Source organism: Euleptes europaea, chromosome 1 (assembly GCF_029931775.1).
Source record: "Euleptes europaea isolate rEulEur1 chromosome 1, rEulEur1.hap1, whole genome shotgun sequence".
NCBI classification, from domain to species: domain Eukaryota; kingdom Metazoa; phylum Chordata; class Lepidosauria; order Squamata; family Sphaerodactylidae; genus Euleptes; species Euleptes europaea.
This window is the reverse complement of record NC_079312.1, coordinates 116,609,992-116,630,297: the sequence shown is the minus strand read 5'-3', so window position 1 is coordinate 116,630,297 and position 20,306 is coordinate 116,609,992. Positions and strand designations below refer to the sequence as shown.

Here is a 20,306-nt window from a genome sequence, read left to right as displayed (position 1 = left end):
TTCTCTAGTTGTTTCAGAATGTTTGAATATTTAGTGATGCCCTTCTGATTGACTGGGCCCCCGAGTGTCTTCATGCAAATAATTAATGAGGTGTTGCATCACTTGTTGTTTAAAGGAGTGATTGTTTATTTAGATGACACATTTTAATATACACCTGGACTATGGACGAGCATGTGGCTCTGGTGAAGGAGGTGTTAAGTCGGCTGCGAGCCCACCGGTTATATGCCAAGCTTTCTAAGTGTGACTTTCACCAGTCATCGATAATATTTCTGGGGTATATAGCATCGCAGCAGGGTCTCGCCATGGACCCAGAAAAGGTTCGGGCAGTAGTGGAGTGGGATGTCCCTACTACTCGCAAGAAACTACAACAATTTCTTAGTTTCGCCAATTTTTACCGCAATTTTATAAATGACTTTGCGCAGGTTGCCTTACCTCTCACTTCTCTGCTGCAGACAAAAGGGAAGTCTTTACATTTATTGAGACGTCAGTTTTGGTGGCCGGGCATTAGAGCAGATGTGGACCTTTTTGTGTGCAGTTGCCCCTCTTGCGCAACCGCCAAAAGACTCATGGGAAACCCCCCAGGTCTCCGCAAACCATTGGAAGTCCTGTCCGTTCCCTGGGAAATCGTTGCCATGGACTTCATTACGGATCTTCCCCCCAGTAGGGGAAAGACGGTATTGTGGGTGGTGACGGACTTGTTTTCTAAGCAAGTGCATTTTGTCCCTTGTACCGGTTTACCAACAGCCGAGAAGCTAGCACGTATGTTCGTTACACACGTGATGAAACATCACTCGTTCCCACGTAAGATCATCTCCGACAGGGGGGCTCAATTCGTGGCTAAATTCTGGAAAGTCTTTTTGAAACTAATGGGGGTGGAACAAGGGTTGTCTTCGGCGAACCATCCTCAGACTGATGGACAGACGAAACGAGTTAATTCAGTGTTGGAATTCTATTTATGCTGTTATGTGAACTATCATCAGGACGATTGGGTAGATCTATTGCCTTTTGCTGAATATGCTTATAACAATGCTCCCCACTCATCCACTGGGTACAGCCCCTTCTAGGTGGTATACGGCAGAGACTTTGGTCCCTTTGGGAACGTAGACCTATACCGGGAGGAGGGGGTAAAAGGCGAAGTGGGGGACTGGTTACAGGTGGTCCAGAACACGTGGCCATGGCTTCAGAAGAATCTGGAGCGGGCTAAACGCAAGTACAAGGAACATGCAGACAAACACCGTTCCCCGGGGTGGGATTTTAAGGTGGGGGATCAAGTCTACTTGTCCACCAAGAACCTCTGGACCCTACGACCATGTAAAAAACTCAGTGACAAGTATGTGGGTCCCTATCCCATCACCAGGGTGATCAACGAAGTGACTGTAGAGCTAGGACTTCCCAAAGCCCTTAGGGGAATTCACCCAGTGTTTCATGTCAGTCTCCTCAAATCCTATGCAGCGGCTCCCCAGTTCCATCCAGCACCTAAACCCGAGGTACCAACTGTAGTGGGGGAAGAGGTACATCTAGAAGTCTCTAAGATCTTGGATTCCAAAATAAGAAAAGGGAAGTTGTTTTATCTGGTACGTTGGAAGCATCTGGGGCCAGCACATGATGAATGGGTTGCAGCTCCGCATGTAGCAGCGCCCCGTCTGGTACAACAGTTTCATGACGCTTACCCTCAAAAACCTCAACCTGTCTCGAAACCGGGAGGGGGGGTCTTAAGGGGGGCAGAATATCAGGAGTCAGGAGTCGTGCGGTCCAGGGAAGCTCTTGACATGAGTTAGGCCCATTTCTGTTCAAGAGCATCTTTCGGTTTTGTTTCCCTGAGCTGTTCAAACTATCCCCGCTCCCTGCCTTCCCCCCCCTGCTCTGACCTTGAGTCGCAAGCAGGCAACTTCAGTATTATGGCTTGCTCACTCCCTGCTTCCCACCAGGCACTGTTATCTCCCAATTCCCAGGCCTGCTTGATCTTGCACCTGGGGTTGCTTTGTGCTTAAAGTTATGCTTTGTAGAATGGATGGTCACTAGCAGCTTTGAACCTGTGGATTGCTTATGCTGTACCTGCGGCTCCTGAATAAACGTTTACCTGCTTTAGATCTGCCTGTCTGAGCGAGTGATTTTGTGGGATTGCCGAGGTTGGCTGGAGAACCTCACAATTCCTCTGTGAGATGGTATAGCCCAAGGAGCAGATACAATATATTTTCCTTATAAAAGCCCAGCAACGTTTATTATTCACTTCAGGCAGGTCTTTAATTCTTCATCTTGGAAAGTAACCAATGTTTGGGCAACCACAATGGCACTTAGAATTCAACAGGCATGGGACTTTTAGAGAACAAAAGATCAGGAAGAGGACAAAGTAAAGTGAAAGAAAACTTTCTTTTTTCAAATTCCTTCCAGTGAGTAATTTTAGGTGACTTTTAGAATTAGTCATGAAGTATTTTGTGCATCCTGATAGCCCAGCGTCAGTGTCATCAGAGCTTGGAAGCTAAGCAGGGCTGGCCATGGTTAAGTACTTGGATAGGAGACCAACAAGGAGGACTGTGGTTACTATGCAGAAGAAGGCAAAGGCAAACCAAAGTGGGGAGGGGCTGTGGCTCAGTGGTAGAGCATCTGCTTGGCGTGCAGAAGGTGCCAGGTTCAATCCCCAGCATCTCCAGTTAAAGGGACTAGGGAAGTAGGTGATGTGAAAAACCTCTACCTGAGACCCTGGAGTGCCGCTGCCAGTCTGAGTAGACAATACTGATTTTGATGGACCAAGGGTCTGATCCAGTGTAAGGCAGCTTCATGTGTTCACCTCTGCTCATCTATTGCCTTGAAAACCCAGTGGTGCTGGGGCTACCATGAGTTGGCTGTGTCTTGGTGGCACATAGTTATTATTAATATTATAAAGTATTTTAATGGCGCATCACCTTGGGCAGCAGCTTAATTTCTTATGCATTTTGGAGTGTACCAATACTTAGCAATAAATACTTTAAAAGTAGTATAGTAATATTTACAAAGTATATAGTGTGTGTTGAGTATTCAGAATGCTTCATACACATTATGTCAGCCATGAAAGAGAAAATGGAACTAGGTAGAGTCAATATCTACCCCATCTTACAGTCTGCCCAGGAAACTCAAAGACTAGGGGTACAAGTAATTACACATCCGTAAAGCTTTAGCTGTAGCAGTTCCAGAAAATTCATGAACAAAGCAGAGGCTGCTTGGTTTATGAGTTACATCCTAATCTAGACATAAGAAAAGATATTTCTGACTCTGCATCATATGAACCTTATGCTGAAAGAAGTTAGCATTCAAAAGGAGTAAATAATCTAACATGAAAGATTGCATGGGTGCAATTGGGCAAATCCAGTTTTTACAGTGATGGAGGAGGGATGTGTCAGGTCAGGAAGGAGGAACAGCATAAATACAGATTTAGTCACGACAAGGTTTGCATCTCTTAATGTGCTACGTGCTGTTGCACAAGAAAACCAGAAAGCAGAGTAGAAACAGTGGATTAGATTCTACTAGCTTTTCTGCTCAGTCTCTTCTGATTCTCATCCTCACTGTAACTGCTGTTACATGTGGCTTTTGTCCACATGGATACTGCAGTCCTTGGCAGACCTTTTTTGGTTATGTAGCTATTTCTGTACCTGATGTTGCCCCCCCCCCCCCAACAAGCTTATACTGCTTTCAGTGCTTCCTTATTGGCCTTGTACAAATGTTTTGTGACCCAATAATAAAGTATTTGAATTGCTTTGAAAAATTATGACTTTACAAGAATGCAAGTGGGATGAGTTGGCACCAAAGAGGAGGATCACTGTTGGTGAACTGGAGAAAAGCACAGATGAGTTGTTTGTGACCTTCATGAAAGGACAGTGGAAGTATAACTTGACAAAACTTTGCTTAGCTAGAAAGTTGGCCTAGGTGCAGCTGAATCTGTCTAGGAAAGCTGACATTTCTATTTGATGGATCATGATGGGTAACCGTGTTAGTCTGTCAATAGCAGTAGAAAAGAGCAAGAGTCCAGCAGCACCTTAAAGACTAACGAAATTTCTGGCAGGGTATGACCTTTCGTGAGCTGAAGAAGTGAACTGTGGCTCATTGTGTTAGTCTTTAAGGTGCTACTGGATTCTTGCTCTTTTCTATTTCTGTTTGATGGAAGTGTACAGGGAGGCATGAACTGGTATGATCTGTTTGAAATGGCAGGCGTATCCATTTTCCATGTGGCAGCAAAAGGAGGGTTAAGAAAGATGCATGACCCCATCTACGAGATGTAGGTATCTTTCATAGACCATGATTATAAATATATGCATCTTTTACAGCAAGAAGTCCCTGTATATCCTTTAGCTAATATTGTGTTGTTGTTGTTTTCAGTACCAAGACAGAAGACCGTTTAAAATTCAAGAAAGGGTGTTTCAAAGCAGATTCTAGAAGACCGGCAGATCAAAGAAGCATGACTGTGTTGTGGGACTGCTCTACCCGGGAGGCAATGGGTAGTGTCTCCAAAGAAGAAAGCACTTTAGAAAGACTCTCTGGTTTGAAGGATTCCACAAGCTCTAAGGAAGATCAGTGGAAAAATCCTTCCTACTCAAAGGAACCTGATTCAGCAGTAGAACCTAATATTGCAAAAACTGTGCAAATGAATACTGATGAGCTGGAAGGGGATCTTGAGCACTTAGACCCTAGCCAGGCAGCAGTGGAAACTTCTCCACCACATGCTGGAGCACAGACTGTTATTGGGGAAGAAAGATACCACAGCAATGAACCAAAGCAGTTAGAATCCTTCAGCAAAGAGCACTTAAACAAAAGGCAAGAGTTGGAAAAGAAAGGCATTCAGAGGTTTGACTGGCTTCCTGAGCACAATGAAGGGCTTAGACCTCCCTATAGAAACATAAATAAGCCAGCAGAGGTAGCTACAACCTTTTCTGTTAGGGGACAGTCTGCACGAGAAGCTTCTTTGTTGGCTTTGCCAGTATTTAGAAAAACGTTTAATCCTCACTTGAGCAAAACAAAGACTGCCAAAGGTGCACTTTCTCCCAGGAAGGGACAGGCAGCGGACTCTGATTTAGGTGAAGTAAGTTCTCTTAGTGCTGCTGAATGGACATTACAGAAATCAGGGCTTCAGACACCCATGGACCTTGCTGTCCGCAAACAGGCTTGGACTGTTAACGTGAGAGACTCTGTGGACCATGTTCCTCTGAGGTCTGTGGAGCCTCCTTCCTGTAGTGCTTACGACGAGACAAGGCCCTACGTGTGCAATGCTTTACTGGACGAGCAGGGGAAAGATGACCAAGTCCAGGAAGAGGATTCTGCTGTGTACACTTGCATTGAATGCAGCATTTACTTTAAAAAGAAAGATCATTTGATGGATCACATGATTCAGCACAACAGGGGATTAGGGATGGATCCAGACAGAGAGGGCGTTGGAGGTCAGTGTCAGTTCACCTGTAGTGAGTGTGGATGGGCTTTTGGGGACACTGGTTCTCTAGAGCAGCACAGGAGACTCCATCAGGAGTCAAGAGAGAAAATCATTGAGGAAATTCAGAAACTCAATGAGTTCCCAGATGAAGGTCGTGATGCCAGGCTGCAGTGCCCCAAATGTGTGTTTGGAACCAACTCCTCTAAGGTGTTTGTCCAGCATGCAAAGATGCATGTCAGGGAAAGGAAAGATCGAGGTCTGAAGAATGTAAACTTGTTTGCGAGCTCTGGTGGTAGTGATCCACGGGCCAGCTCTGTGCACGGCCTATATAGACCCTTCAGGCCAAATGAGCATGTGCCTCAAATGATACATGCACACAGTAGCAACAAAGGTCTTAGTACCTGCATGCTTTGCAGCTTCCCTGCCCCAAATGAAAATGTTTTAAAGGAACATATGAAATATGCTCATTCCCACTTGACTTGGAACACAGAGATTTCTGACACAGACATGAATCAGCCTGGGACTAGTAGGGATGCCTATAGCCCTGCCAGGTCAGGTCAGTTTTCAGAAACTGATTATGTGGGCAAAGCAGAAAGACTCTTTCCCCAACCCCATTCTGAAACCATGACCCACTATGAATCACTCCATGGCTTTACAGTGGGCCACCAGAAACTTGATAAAAGCAATGGCACTAATAAAAAAGAGACCCCAATGCCTGGATTTCGGGCTAGGAAGCGAGCTCCCTATAGCTCTTCACACAAGATCTTGGGAATGTCAACTCTTACCTCACCAAAACCTCCGTATGCCCGGAAACAAATGAGGAAGAAAAGCACAGCATGGCCCATTGAGAGTGAGAGAGGCAAGGTGAGAAGCCATCCGGGCAGTCTGGAAGAACTCCACCACAAATGGCTACCCATAAATGATAGCAGCATGGAAGAATTCCCTTTAGCTACAGAAATAGAATTAGCAGAAAATAGATACTTCAGGCCCGTTGCTGTTCCTCAGTCTGCCTTGGACCTCAAAAGGACTTTTAGGGGCATTTTGAAAGCGACAGACTATTCTATAGCGTCAGCGGAGCAGCAGCATCAGTTACGGCAAATGGTTCCTGTTGTTCTTCTTGAGGAGCTTACCCTTTATCCCAGAAAGATGAAGCAACCCACAATGAAGATTTTCAAGCAAAAGGCATTACCTCCTTCCCAAGAGTTTGGAATGGATGAGTCCCTTCCCTTAGGTGTCTTCTTGTTAGACTCTCCTTTTGAAGGATCCCTAGAACTGGATGATCTTCTGGATGCAGATTCGTCAATGCTGAAGAATGAGGAGAGGAAATGCCCATACTGTCCTGACAGGTTCCACAATGGGATTGGCCTAGCCAATCACGTGCGGGGCCACCTGAACAGGGTGGGTGTGAGCTACAATGTCCGTCACTTCATCTCTGCAGAAGAAGTGAAAGCTATTGAGCAAAAATTTTCCTTCCAAAAGAAGAAGAAAAAAGGTAGTATGTATTCAATTTATAATTTTTCCAATTTTTCTAAAAAAATTTATTTCCTCGAAGATGGGTATGTATGTTCCACTATATATTCCCTCTCCACAGGAGATGTTATGTTAACAGCATCCTTATGATGTCTAGTTGTGGTGTTGGTGCACTAGCTTTTAAAACATGTGTTCTGGTGGGAGTTGCCTTAAATTGTTCTTGGTTTCAACAGATACTGATCAGTAAAACTGGTTTCTTTTTCTTTTTCCCTCAGTTGCAAATTTTGATCCAAGTACTTTCAGTTTAATGAGATGTGAGTTTTGTGGAGCTGGTTTTGACACACGTGCCGGGCTGTCCAGCCATGCCAGGGCCCACCTGAGGGATTTTGGGATCACCAACTGGGAGCTCACCATCTCACCAATAAACATCTTGAGGGAGCTGCTAGCAAATTCGTCAGAACACCCTATGCTTCAGACTGCCCTAGGAACAGACCCTTCATCCCCAAACCAAGAGAGAGAGATGCTTGGGTTTGGGTCCTTCAAAAGCACAACCCCCATATCTGAATACAGCATTTCACGATCCCCTTTCTCCCCCTTTCCTTCATCCTGGGGAGAGGAACCCGTACAGTCCTTCCGAGATGGTAAGCAGCTAAACTTTCCTTGCATCCTGGAGGGTTTATTAATATAAGAATGCATTCTGCCTCATTTATTCTCTCCAGTGGTGACCTTAACTGAATGCAGGAAATGATGTTTATAGCAAATTGAGGTGATTTTGCCAAACTTAAGATCCAGCCAGATTTTCTAGGAGCCTACTGGAAAAGGGAGATGGAGATCTGTATGCACCAGTGAGAGAGAGGATCTATATGAGATTCCACTTCACCTTTTATTGATAAACTGCTGCATGTACTCAGACATATATATAGAATCAGGAATAGTTGCTTCATTCCGTTAAACATTAAATTGTTGTCCCTCTTATACAACTAACATGAAGTTTTAGACGTCAAATTACTTGATTATGCAGTCAAGTGAGTGTAAGACTGAATAATCTAATGCATAGTATACTCTAGTATTGGAATAATTAATTGCCTTTTGACACAATGTACAGTTTCAGTCTATTGCTACAGTGCTTATTAGCGATGCTTCAGGATATGGTTGACCTTGTTCACTTGAGTCTCTTATTCATCTCACAATACCTGGCAAGGGTCCTTGGTTCAATATCACAAGGTGTTTCTTGAGTCAGTGAGAAATTCCTCCATGGATGATGTGTGGTGCACTTAAAATGGCATACTAAACAGACATAGGTGTAACTAGTTGGAAGTACTTCTCTAAAGAGTGAAAAATCTCTCACACAGGCTGTTCTATTAATACTGCCAGCATGGTATAGTGGTTAAGAGGAGTTGTTTGAAGCAGTGGACTCTGATCTGGAGAACCGGGTTTGATTCTCCACTCCTCCACATGAGCGATGGCGGCTAATCTAGGAAACTGGATTTGTTTCCCCACTTCTCCACATGAAGCCAGCTGGGTGACCTTGGGCTAGTCACAGTTCTCTCCAAGCTCTCTCAGCCCCACCTACCTCACAGGGTGTCTGTTGTGGGGAGGGGATGGGAAGGTGATTGTAAGCCGGTTTGATTCTTCCTTAAAAACCAACTTCTCTTTGCCATACAGACTATTTAAGTGTAAAGAAGGAGGTGCAAATGTATAAATGGTGCCTCCCAATGCCTTGGCTTTATGAACAAGTTGGCACGAGTTCCTCTTGCCTGTGGAATTGCCCCATAGCAAGTGCAAAGGCTGCTAAATTCAAGTGGAAATTTACAAGTGTGGCTACATCGTCTAAAGTCTGAGAATATTACACAGTGTGCCTCTGGAAATTCTTTGAGCCAGTTACGTACGTCCAGTGCCAAAGCTCAGCACGTCTGGCCTGTAGGTTTCCTGAATGGGAGGCTGCTTGGGAGCCATGTGTAAGCCTTCCCAGGCTCCTTGGAGGAAGAGCACTGTGTAAGTGTAATAAATGTTGTTGCAAATTGATTTTCAAGAGGTTCATCACTCATTATATACAAACTGACCGTGTAGACACTTCTGCAATGAGAGGGATTTCTGACAAAAAAGGCCATTTAAAGCGAGAGAGAGGAAAGCACACTTATTCTCTAATTTTGGTAATTTATGCATTGGTACTTTGACTCATGTCCGCCCCCGGACTGACTTGGTTCTTCCTTGGGGTTATGCATGATATTTTTCATCCCTCAGAGTTCACTTTGCTCTCACCCCACGTTTTTCTCGGGTTTTCTCGATGCTGTTTTGCCATGGATTTAAAGTCTGCTCTGAGATCAACTTGGTTCAAATTGTAGCCATTTGTGTGCATAAGGCATTCCGGGTTTCCCCCTCCTCCTCCAGCCAGCACAGTGCACGGGAGCCATGGGGCCAGGAGGAAAGGGGCAGGGAGGAAGCAAGCGTTTGCATACTCAGGAACCAGCATAGCTGCCTGATTCCCCCCTCCCCCAATACCATCTTCTCTAGTCAGTTTCAATAGCGAGTGTTTGCAGGAGCTTTCCTTGGGCTTACCTCTCTCTTAATTTTTATTTATATATTTAGTGATTTAGCGATAAACTAGCATTTCCAAAGGGAAAAAACAACAGCGGAGGGTGGGCGGGTGGCAAAGTAAGCAGCCATATGGCTGCCTATTTCTCCAGGCCCTGTTAAGACTTGGAAGTGGTTTACTTGTTAGTAAGCCCTGTATGATTCAATGGGGCTTTCTCACAGAAAATCCCAAGGGCTGGCTTTTTTTCTTTCTTTTGTGGGGCAGAGGGGGAGCCAACGGGGGTGGGGGTGAAGTTTTTCTAACAATAAGCCCTACAGCCAATTACAAACCAGCGTTTTCAAGGGCCGAGGACTCAGACACTCGATTTTTGCTGGTGATTCTGCAGTACAAAAACTTACTCCTGGTGCACCAGGACTTTCTTTGGGGCAAACCACCACCATGCATAGGATTTTGAGAATTGGGATCAGAAAAGTGTGGGTCAAGAGAGCGTCGAACCCAAGGTAAAATTCCCTTGCATAAATGGCCCTCTGGCAACTACGGTTGGTTCCCAAAAGAAATTAAATGTTTATCAAACATATAACAAAAGTGTTGTAACTGAATGGGAATCAGTTGTACTATTTCTCAGACATGGTACTTTGAAGAAAAGTATCTCCGTAAAGCATCTTGGGGAAATCGTGAGATGTATTTATTGTGATGGTTCTTATATTACTTATTTCTACTACACTGACAAATTCTGTTGAATATGTTGTTGCAGTATATATGTTTTGTATATCAAGAATTAATGGAAATATAGAAATCAGACCTGGATGGCCCAGGCTAGCCTGATCTCGTCAGATCTCAGAAGTTAAGCAAGGTTGGTCTTGGTTAGTATTTGGGTGGGACCAAGGAATACCAAGGAATTCAATATATACAATATAATGACCAAGGAATACCAGGGTCATTATGCAAAGAAAGGCAATGGCAAACCACTTCTGTTAGTCTCTTGCCTTGTAAACCCTATTGGGTTGCCATAAGTCGGCTGTGACCTGACGACACTTTACCCACATTTAGGAACTAGAGGGTTTAAACAGTTTTTGCAATAGAAACTGCAAGGTCCCTCGAGGATCAGTATGGAGTCATGTTCTGTTTACTACAGTTCATAGATTATTGGCAGTCAGGGTGCAGTCAGGTGGAAAAAGTGCAGATGCTGCTGAAGTTTTCAGGGAGGCATAATTGCAACGAATTACTGAAAATCTCCACAAGGATCTGTCCAAAGTAGGTGATTGTGCAAAAAAGAGAGGGGGGAGGGGAAAAAGACACAGTGTAAGTCTGATCAAAGTGATGCATATTTGGACAAAAAGTCCTAACGTTTATACGCTTGGGTTTCAGTTGGCTATGATTACCCAGGAAAGCATTCTTGAAATCCAAGGTGAAAATCCATGGAATACACTGCAACAATGAAAAAGGCCAATTCATAGTTGGGGATTATTAGGAAAGAGACTGAAAATAAAACAGCAAATACCACAGTGTCATTATTTAAATCTACAGTATGGCCACATCCAGAACACTGTACACAGTTCAAGTCATCCTTCCTCCTACAAGATATTTGTAGATCAAGTTAAAATGGAAAAGGGGTTTAGGAAAAAAAAGATAACCGAGGAAGGACATAGTAGAAATTAATAATTTATTTAAAATATCTTTTAAAATACAATTATTAGCTATGTAGAGAGAATGGAGACCTCTTCCTATGTGCAATAACCCTATTGTCCAAGGCCTGGTTCTCACAAATCACCGATGAGGCAGCAGGTCTATATCTCCATAAAGATACATATGATTGAATACTCTGATACAAAAAATGCTCTCTTTACATAGAAAGTTAGACACCAGGAAGAAAATAAGTGCTGAAATCTACTTGTCTCCCTGTCACTGTAGTCTTCTATGTGTAGGGTGTATGTGTGTGTGTTCAAATCAAGCATCTAGTCATGTGAACTTGCACTTAGAGTCTGAAGTGGTACCATCATCACACAAGTTTACCTCATCTGCACCTTGTGAGGAGTAGGCTAGTGTGGGATGTGCCAGGCTTCAATATATACATGTTTTTTTTATCGTTGAAAGGAGAAGGCAGTCATATTTCCTTGTAAGTGTGGGTTTTTCTGCAGCAGGGTGAGCTCTGTTCCCCCTTGCCCTCACTTCTCTACTGATCTGAGTCCAACTGTAGTATGGATTTACGTTCCTTCTCTATGTATCCAGTAAGCTTCTAATTTTCTTCAAACTTTTTTTTACTCAGGCACACAGCATAAATGGACAAGCAATTTTTGGTGCCTTAAAAAGTGTGTGTGTGTGTGTGTGTGTGCTGTATGTGTTGTTTTATAAGAAGAAGAGTTGGTTTTTATATGCTAACTTTCTCTACCACTTAAGGAAGACTCAAACCGGCTTACAATCACCTTCCCCTCCCCACAACAGACATCCTATGAAGTAGGTGAGGTGAGAGAGCTCTAACAGAGCTGTGACTAGCCCAAGGTCATCCAGCTGGCTTCATGGTAGGAGTGGGGAAACAAATCCAGTTCACCAGATTAGCCTCCACTGCTCATGTGGCGGAGTGGGGAATCAAACCCGGTTCTCCAGATCAGAGTCCACTGCTCCAAACCACCGCTCTTAACCACTACACCATGCTGAAATATTGCTATAGGGAGAGAAGGAAGAAGAAGATAGCTTTATTATTGTTTCAGAGGGCAGTCAGTCAGCACTGCATAGCCAGCTTCTCCTGAAAACAGGAAGAACCAGTTGGCTCCATAGGTCACTCTAGGTTGGAAGTGTGTATGTCTGCCCAACAGCATACTATAAAAACACTTGATCTTAGAAGAAGCTGAGAAGTGATGTCCCAAAGGGTGCAAGTCTACAGCAGCCCAAGTGCAACTGAAGGTATCTATACCATCTTCAATCAAAATGGAACAGCATCCTCCTGTACCCATTAAATCAGATATTTCAGTGAAGAGGCTGCAAGTTAGCTGCATGCTAAACCAACTCAAATGTGTGGCGAGCCAGTACTGAAGGAAAGTATTTATTCTGACTGCAGTGATTTCTGAGGAACACATAATGGATACATGTGATGCCTATAAAATTATCAATTTGATATGGATGCAAGTTCTATATACAGTTGTTTGGTGATGTGTACCTTTTCTGGATTACTACTTTTACAAGGTTTTGAAGCTGAAGCCTTCTTAGTGCAGTAATTATGTTGAGTATCTGTTGAGAATAAATGGCATTGACTTGCGAATCCATTGTACTGGGATGTAAACATGAGCATACATATCAAAGGTGGACAGAGCAATTGTACCCAAATTACAATAATGCATGGGTGTTGATTTAGATTGCAGTGATTTAGATCTTCAGACCGTGAAAGTTAAGGAATAAATCAACATTTTACTGATTTTGAGCAACATCTGAGAATGCTCAGCAATATCAACCCTCTGAAACAATTAGTCTTAAAGTCTGAAGCTCAATGTGTTGGTCCATCAAAAAACCCGAATGCTACATTTGAGCAGGAGTGGTATAGCCTGATCTCATCAGATCTCAGAAGCTAAGCAGGGTTGGTACTTGGGAGACTACCAAGGAAAACTCTGCAGAGGAAGGCAAACCACCTCTGCTTCTCACCTGCCTTGAAAGCCCTTTGATGGGGTCGCCAAAGGTCGGCTGCGATTTGACGGAACTTTGCACACGCACACACTTGAGCGCCTCACTCTGTTCACAGTCTGGGAGATTTTCCAAACTGAGTAGGTGTTATGAAAATGCACTTCTGCAGATATGACTTTCCATCCATCCACTCAACTAGCCCACCTACCCTGGAGACAAGACATAGGAAAAGAGGATTGTGCCCAATGCAGTAGATGACATTCCACATAAGCCTTTGCTCTGGTCTTTGCAAAAAGAAATGTCCGATTTTTGTCCTCCAAATTCCCCATCAGCACAAGTTATCCAAACCTGTGCCATCCAGCCCAAATAATCATCATGACTGTAGCGCTCATTGAAAATTAACATATAATTAGCAAGTACAACCACTGACTCCTCTAGTAGAAGTTGAGGTTTACCTTCAAGATGGAACTAAACTTGGAATGCATGATGTTGGCACTGCATGTGTTCTCTCGCTCTTTCTCTCTCTGTTTCAACCTTCCCCCCCCCCCGCAATTTTTTGTATTAAAGTAAGAAATAAAACACACACATACCCATACATACAAAATATCATATCTTCCAAAGGGGACATATATTTAGAGCCATTCATAATGCTTCAAATATCAGATTGCTGTGCTTACTACCTTTTGTCATTACTGCCTATATACTATTGATTGTTATTTTATCAATATTTAAACTCAATTTAAAATTGGTCAAACTACTGCTTACAGACATCAGCTGTATACTACCCCTCTTGTAACTACATTCTCTATAAACTACTAATATTAACATTCTGATTATCTAATACCCTATAACCATGGTGCGGTTACACATAGTCAATATACGGTTCCCATTTTCTCCGAAACTCCTCCTCAGATCTTCTGTTCACCAAATGCGTCAATTTTGCCATCACTGTGCCATTTTCTCTCTCCACTTTTCAATCTCAGGAATCTCTTCTTGCTTCCACATTGATGCCAGAACCATTCTGGCTGCTGTTGTCATATAGCTGAACAGTTCTCTGTGATTTTTCTCCAGTTCTTCTGGTGCTTCTCTCTCTCAATTTGTTAAACATATCACATGATTGCATTATGCATTACTTTGTTCCCAGCAGTCAATTATGTGATTTTGCATAGTATGTTGTGTAAAACTACACATTATAAGAAAGAGATAGGCCTTTTATGCATGGGTTGTTCCCATCGTGGTCACACACACACATGACTACTTCAGCACTTTGTTTTAATTATGCATGTATTTTCGGACCTTCAGAAGTCACCTCGCTCTCCCCTCGCATTTTCCCTGCATTTTCAGGATGCTGTTTTACCCCAAGTTTAAACTTTGCCTCGATCCCAAATCAAAAGCCATTCCTATGCATACTTGTCACTTTGGGTTTTTCTCCCCCCGCCCATTCTTGCTTCTCCCTCCCATGTGCCTGTCCCCTTCATCCAACCCCTCCCCTTGAAGCCATTATCGAGTGCACTAGCAAGAGAATAATGCTGGAATACCGTGAGGCTGCTTATTTGGTTAGTTTCACAGCAAGTGTGGGTCAGTTTCAGTTCTTGGCAGGTTGGAACAGAGCCAGGCTGATTTGCCACCCTCCCCTTATACGCATTCTCATAGACATTAAAGCCTTTTTTTTTTTTTTTGCAAGTGCAGGACTACCGATGGAATGATAAATGTCACAAATGACCGTGCAAGTGTTTTTATGTTTTTATGACCCCTGTATTGAGTTATGAAGAAAAAAATTGGGGAGGGGTGTTGTCCGGGTCCTTCTCTGCTTTGTCTGTAAAATGGCCACTCCGTTCAGATCAAATTAAAGAATCCTACTGCGGGGCTGGTGTATTTCAATCACAGCCAGTTACAAAGCAGCATTTTTAGGGGGGAGGGACTCACACATGGTTTAGAAGCTCTGTATTTTCTCTGGGGATGCATAATTGATCACAATGTACTCTTGGAATTTCTTTGGGGCAAAAGCCACTGTGCTTAGCATTTTGAGAATTTGACTGCAAATACTGTGCAGTTAGAGAGTAGCAGATCCAGCAGAAACAGACCATGCATAAAAGGCCATAGAGACATGGAGAAGGCAACAGTTCCCGGTCTCTGAGTCAGTTTGTAAATGCAATCAGAATTAAAAGCTGTTATTCAGGTGCTCGGGTTGCACATTTACAGGATCTTCTTATGCTGCTGCTTCAGGTTTCCAACCTAGAAGCAGGATAGAATTTGACCCTCTAAAAGCAAAATGAGGCAACAAGAGAGAATCAGGCACTGTTGTCTCTGCAACCCTTTATGCCAACAACCCACACAGAAACTTGCTTATAGCATGGCTCAGGACAAAATCATAGTGACAGAATTTTTAGAAAGTAAATAATCTGCATAATACTCAAATAAAATGGGAACCTACTGCTTCTAAGAGGGAAAATATTTTGTCTTTTTGCCTGTTGAGAGATATGTGTTGTTTAGAACTTATTTGGCTTTTCTTTTGTGGCATTTCTCAGTCGCATTCAAAATACAAGGAAATTGCCTTCTTTTTTTACAGTAGCAAATGAACACTTAGAAAAACTGTATTCAAAATGCAAGTTTAGTTTCTCTGAAACCAGTGGTTGGGTAAAAATAGCAATAGCAAATAGCAAATATCTTTGGTGATTTTTAAATGTTCTTTTATGGGTAGAGCTCCCTTAGCCTTTACACTCTTTTGTTTATTTGTAGCTTAAATATAGGCTTTTCAGCATTTTCAGTATCTGAACAACTCAAGCAAATTGTGACTTCTATTTCAATAAAGCTGAGTTAGTGGACTACACTGCTGGCAGCGAGTTCCATCCTAACAGTAACAGTAACTTCAATAGATTTGCGGGGATGTAACTCTGCTTAGGATGCCACAATTGGAATTTAATACAATCTCCTTTTTTGATTTTGTCAGTTCATTATATAAATCTAGGATCAAGTCCTTATTGGAATCCTGGTATATGTTTAGTAAGTGAGAAATCCTAGAAATTTGAGAACAGTATCTTAGTTATTGTTAGACAATATCTCAGTGTTGATCTTTTACCATTAGGTAACTGAAAATAAAGAGTTTGGGTAAAATATCGGGGGGGGGGGGAATAGAACGACTTAAATGATTAAAGAATGTTTAGTTCTTAAATAAGCATGATCTGTCTGTGACCTGCCTAATCAATTATGAACATTTGTGTACATTGAATTTATTATTAACACTTTTAACAGCGACACAATTTTAGATCTTTAAGGAAGAATAGAAGAATTAACAGTTTTAAAGAAGAAAACTTCTGCTTATTGTCAGAGAAGCATATTCAGTATTTCAATATTCAGTATTTCCTAGAACAGTAACACACTAAAAACAAAATAGGTTGAAAAAAGTAAGTCATTAACCTGTAGAGCAACCAATCAAAATTTACTCTCTCGCTGATTTAATCTGTTCCCACAGTGCCTATTAATAAACTTAGAGCGTCAGTTGATCTGTCTGTTAATGCTTGCAGTCTCACTTTTTTTTTGCCATCAAGTCACAGCTGACTTGTGGAGACCCTGTAGGGTTTTCAAGGCAAGAGACCTTTGGAGGTGGTTTGCCACTGCCTGCCTCCGCGTCATGACCCTAGTATTCCTTGGAGGTCTCCGGCTCCCATCCAAATACTAGCCAGGGTCAGGGCTCGGAGTGTGTGACTGGCCCAAGGTCACCCAGCAAGATTCCATGGTCCGAGTGGACATTCGAACCTTGGTTTTCCAGGTTTTAGCCCAACACCTTAACCACTACACCACGCTCGCTAGCTCTCTCGCAGTCCCACTTAACCCTTTAAAATGTTTTATTGGGGTTCCTCATAGCAACAGAAATGAATTTGAATCTTTTAACAAGGTGTATTGCTTTCTTCTTGTAAATTAATTGCTTATTGGGGCAAATAGGTTAATCATTCTGTACCTTTGATAAATATGGAGGATTTTATTACTGTTGTCAACCCAGCTTTTCTGTGGGCAGAAACACAAACTCTGAGTTTATTTTATTCTGTCCCTATCTTTTTCTGTAATTTTTGCCAAGCAGCAGGCTGTGAGGAAGCCATGGGCAATAGAATTTCATTGTTATGCTTTCTGAAACACCCAGTGGCCCATACTCCTTTACAAATGTTTTTGGGATACTGTCTGTCAGATATTCTATTGCTGCTCCATACCTGGAGACCCACAGTTCCATCTTAAGCAGAGTTAACACCCTTCTAATTACATTGAAGCCAGTGGATTTAGAGGGGTGTAGCTGTGCTCAGTAAGGCACTCAGTCACCTAACTTGGTGAAAGGCTTGAAAGATTCTAAGGCAGCAGGGGCCCTATTCAAAGTTGGGTGATCATGTAATAGCTATTAAGTGCTTAAGAGATAAATCACTTGAACAGTTTTCTGAGCTTCTTGGCTCTCATAATACTGATTCTGAATTTCAGTATTCTGATCAAAGATTGCTTAGATGGAGACTTAACTTCTGAAGTCTCAGGCATAAAGGAGATTGCCATAAATGAAAGTACTTATATTCTTTTATTGTACATCATTTCAATTAGAGTATGGTCATTAGAACCTGAATTGCTGCCACATCTTGCTTCTGGCAACCTCTGCAATGAATCCTTTCAAGTAAAGATGGCTCATATTTTTAGTAAGAATGTAATAACAATGCCAAACACCTGAGTTTTGAAGGTAAGGCAGAGAAGTTGGTCCCTTCAGAGTTTCTCAACTCAGCTGCTCCTTGTTTATGCACCCAGCACTGGTGTGAGAGAAAGGTACAGCCTGCAGGTTCACTCTTGTTTATTTATCATAGGTGCAGTCCCCAGGCATCTGCTTGGCAGATAATGTAAGAAGGGGGGGGAAGGTAGTTTTATAGAGAAAGGAAAAGCAAATACGGGAATAGAGGACTAAGCCAGAAGTAGTACACTTGAAAGTGAAGGGTATTTTTTTAATAGATGATATGCCGGTCTTATTGTATCAATACCCAATAACAATAAAACAGTAGGAGGTTGAAGATTCAAAGCAGTTTGTTTTATTGGCCAATACACAAAACGCCTGGTGAAAATTGCCCAAAGCGCAGGACAATTCACACACACATCAAAGGATTACAAGCACGAATATAGACTTCGATAATGGGTGGTTACAGAGGCGTAATACACACGTAAGGACCCAAATGCCCAATACTCGGGACCCCCAAATTAGCATAACCTATTACAGAATTGAAGGTGGTTACAGAGAAAGTGATGATCTCATGTTCACTAATGAGCAAGAAGACCCTACAGTGTCAGGTGCTGCTCTGTTTGATCCTAAGTTACTGCCTTCTTATCTTAGACCTTGATTTCTGCCAAAGCTAACTTACGGCGGTTCCTAGCTGGTTCTTATCTGTGGAAAACCAGCTTATGAGAACATACTAAGATCGTCTATAGCTTCTCTAATTAACTTCTAACTAGAGGGTACAACGTGGCCTCTTTAGGTTTGAGGCCTGCTAACATCTATAGGTGCTTGTTGTGACTTTATAATAGATGCCAACTCTAATATGCTGAGTCTGGCATGTTTATAAGTGCAGTTTTCTTTATTGAATACAAAGAATATATTTCAAATCAAAGAATACATTTCCCATAGCATATAATGATTTCAGGCATTTCATATATGCCATCTTCAAATATGTATCCCATTCCAGTGCACTTGAGTAATTTTGCAATTTGGGGCTAGAAAACACTACGTTTGTTTTTGTAGATGCAAAACTAAATATTTAAATTGCACAGAGCCTAAAACAGGAAAAAATGCTAAATTCCTAAGTAAAAAATAAAAATCCAGAATTTTATATATGATAGGTTGTGTGTGTGTAAAGTGCCGTCAAGTCGCAGCCGACTTATGGCGACCCCTTTTTGGGGTTTTCATGGCAAGAGACTTAACAGAGGTGGTTTGCCAGTGCCTTCCTCTGCACAGCAACCCTGGTCTTCCTTGGTGGTCTCCCATCCCAATACTAACCAGGGCTGACCATATGATAGGTTAGTTGTCGGTGATGAATGGTCACGGACCTATGGGTGTGAGACTATTAGTTTTGGACAGTTCCTCATGTCATAAGGTTGTGATTGGATTTATGGCAGTTGAAAACAGGATACCAGTTATAATCCTCGCGTTCTTTAGGTATCTGGAAATCTTAAGGCTTCTTTTCCATTTTCCCTTAGCCAAAGTATCGGGCTTTCGCCTTCTTTCCTTTACCCTGATTCCTCCGTACTGCAGGCCTCTGGTTATGTTCTGGAGAGTTAGGCGCTCTTCTGCTTTGGTCTGCTGGAGTCTTAAACTCAGCGGCTCTACGAAGCAGGCGTGCGGTTGAGCGGTCGTTCGGGGTTGGAGTGATTCTGTCTGGATGTGACTTGCTGGTTTCGGGCTCCCCAGAGTCGCTCTGGGCCTGCGGGTTTTCTCCTTGTTCGGCCGGTTCGGCTCCTCCGGGTTGGCTCGGCGCTCGACTGCTTCGCCTGATCAGACTCAGCTGGAGCGTCGACGCTCCGCCGTCCCTCCTGGCTGCTGCCCCGCATGTGCCGGACCCAAGATGGCGGCCTCCACCCCCTCACAGCCCAAAGCGACAAAAGCGGCGGCGGCGGCGCCGCGGCCTCGAGGCGACGAGGCGGGTGCAGGGGCGCCGCCCGAGGCCGGTAAGAGCCTGGCGGGGAGGGGGCAAGGAAAGACTGGCCCCATCGAGCAGTGCCGCTTCCCCTCCTGCCCCCCCCCCCGGGGGGGCAAGCCAGGCTGCTGTGAAGAGAGCGCGGCCCCTTTGCTTTTCTGGATGTGGGGTGGGATCGGGCTGAGTGACAGGAAGCGGCGCCCTCTTGCTCTTCGCTCTTCCCTCGCGCGGAGTTCAGGGCGCCTTTCCTGTCAGGGCCCGATACAGCTCGCCGCCGCGGCCGAGGAGCTTCCCAGTCATTTCAGCCCCGTTGGAAGCCGCGGTCGTGCAGCACCCGGAGCGCCTGGCCAGCGCCTCGGCCGCGGTCTGCAATAGCGCAAGCGGTTGATTTTGTTAGTTGTGGAAACGGGATAATAACCCGTACTGATGCAAAACGGTTGTCGTCTGTGCCGTTTTACCAGTCACTGTTCCTTCTAAACGTCACCGTCAGTCTTAAAAGTAGTTTTCTGATGCGTGTTAAAACTTCCTGGTTCCTGACTCTGACCGACTTGAAAGCTGAAAGCAAGACAAATAATTGGCGACACTGTGAGAAAAAATATAAATAACCTTTGTCAGTGCTATAACGTTAAAGTGGACTACGAGAAGC

The 20,306-nt window shown here is 43.4% G+C and overlaps 1 protein-coding gene across 3 annotated transcripts in view; it reads left to right on the top strand.

Annotated features, from left to right (window-relative positions):
• WIZ (WIZ zinc finger) overlaps positions 1–20,306 on the top strand; it is a 144,860-nt gene that overhangs the window by 55,366 nt on the left and 69,188 nt on the right. For 2 of the 3 annotated variants that reach the window (XM_056866932.1, XM_056866931.1), the window contains exon 1: positions 19,470–19,691. In XM_056866932.1, coding sequence (XP_056722910.1) covers positions 19,589–19,691 — 103 coding nt within the window. In that variant the 5' untranslated portion in view covers positions 19,470–19,588. Of the gene's footprint in view, positions 1–4,350; positions 6,891–7,140; positions 7,507–19,469; positions 19,692–20,306 lie in introns of those variants that run through there. The other variant, XM_056866933.1, reaches the window with a different exon arrangement.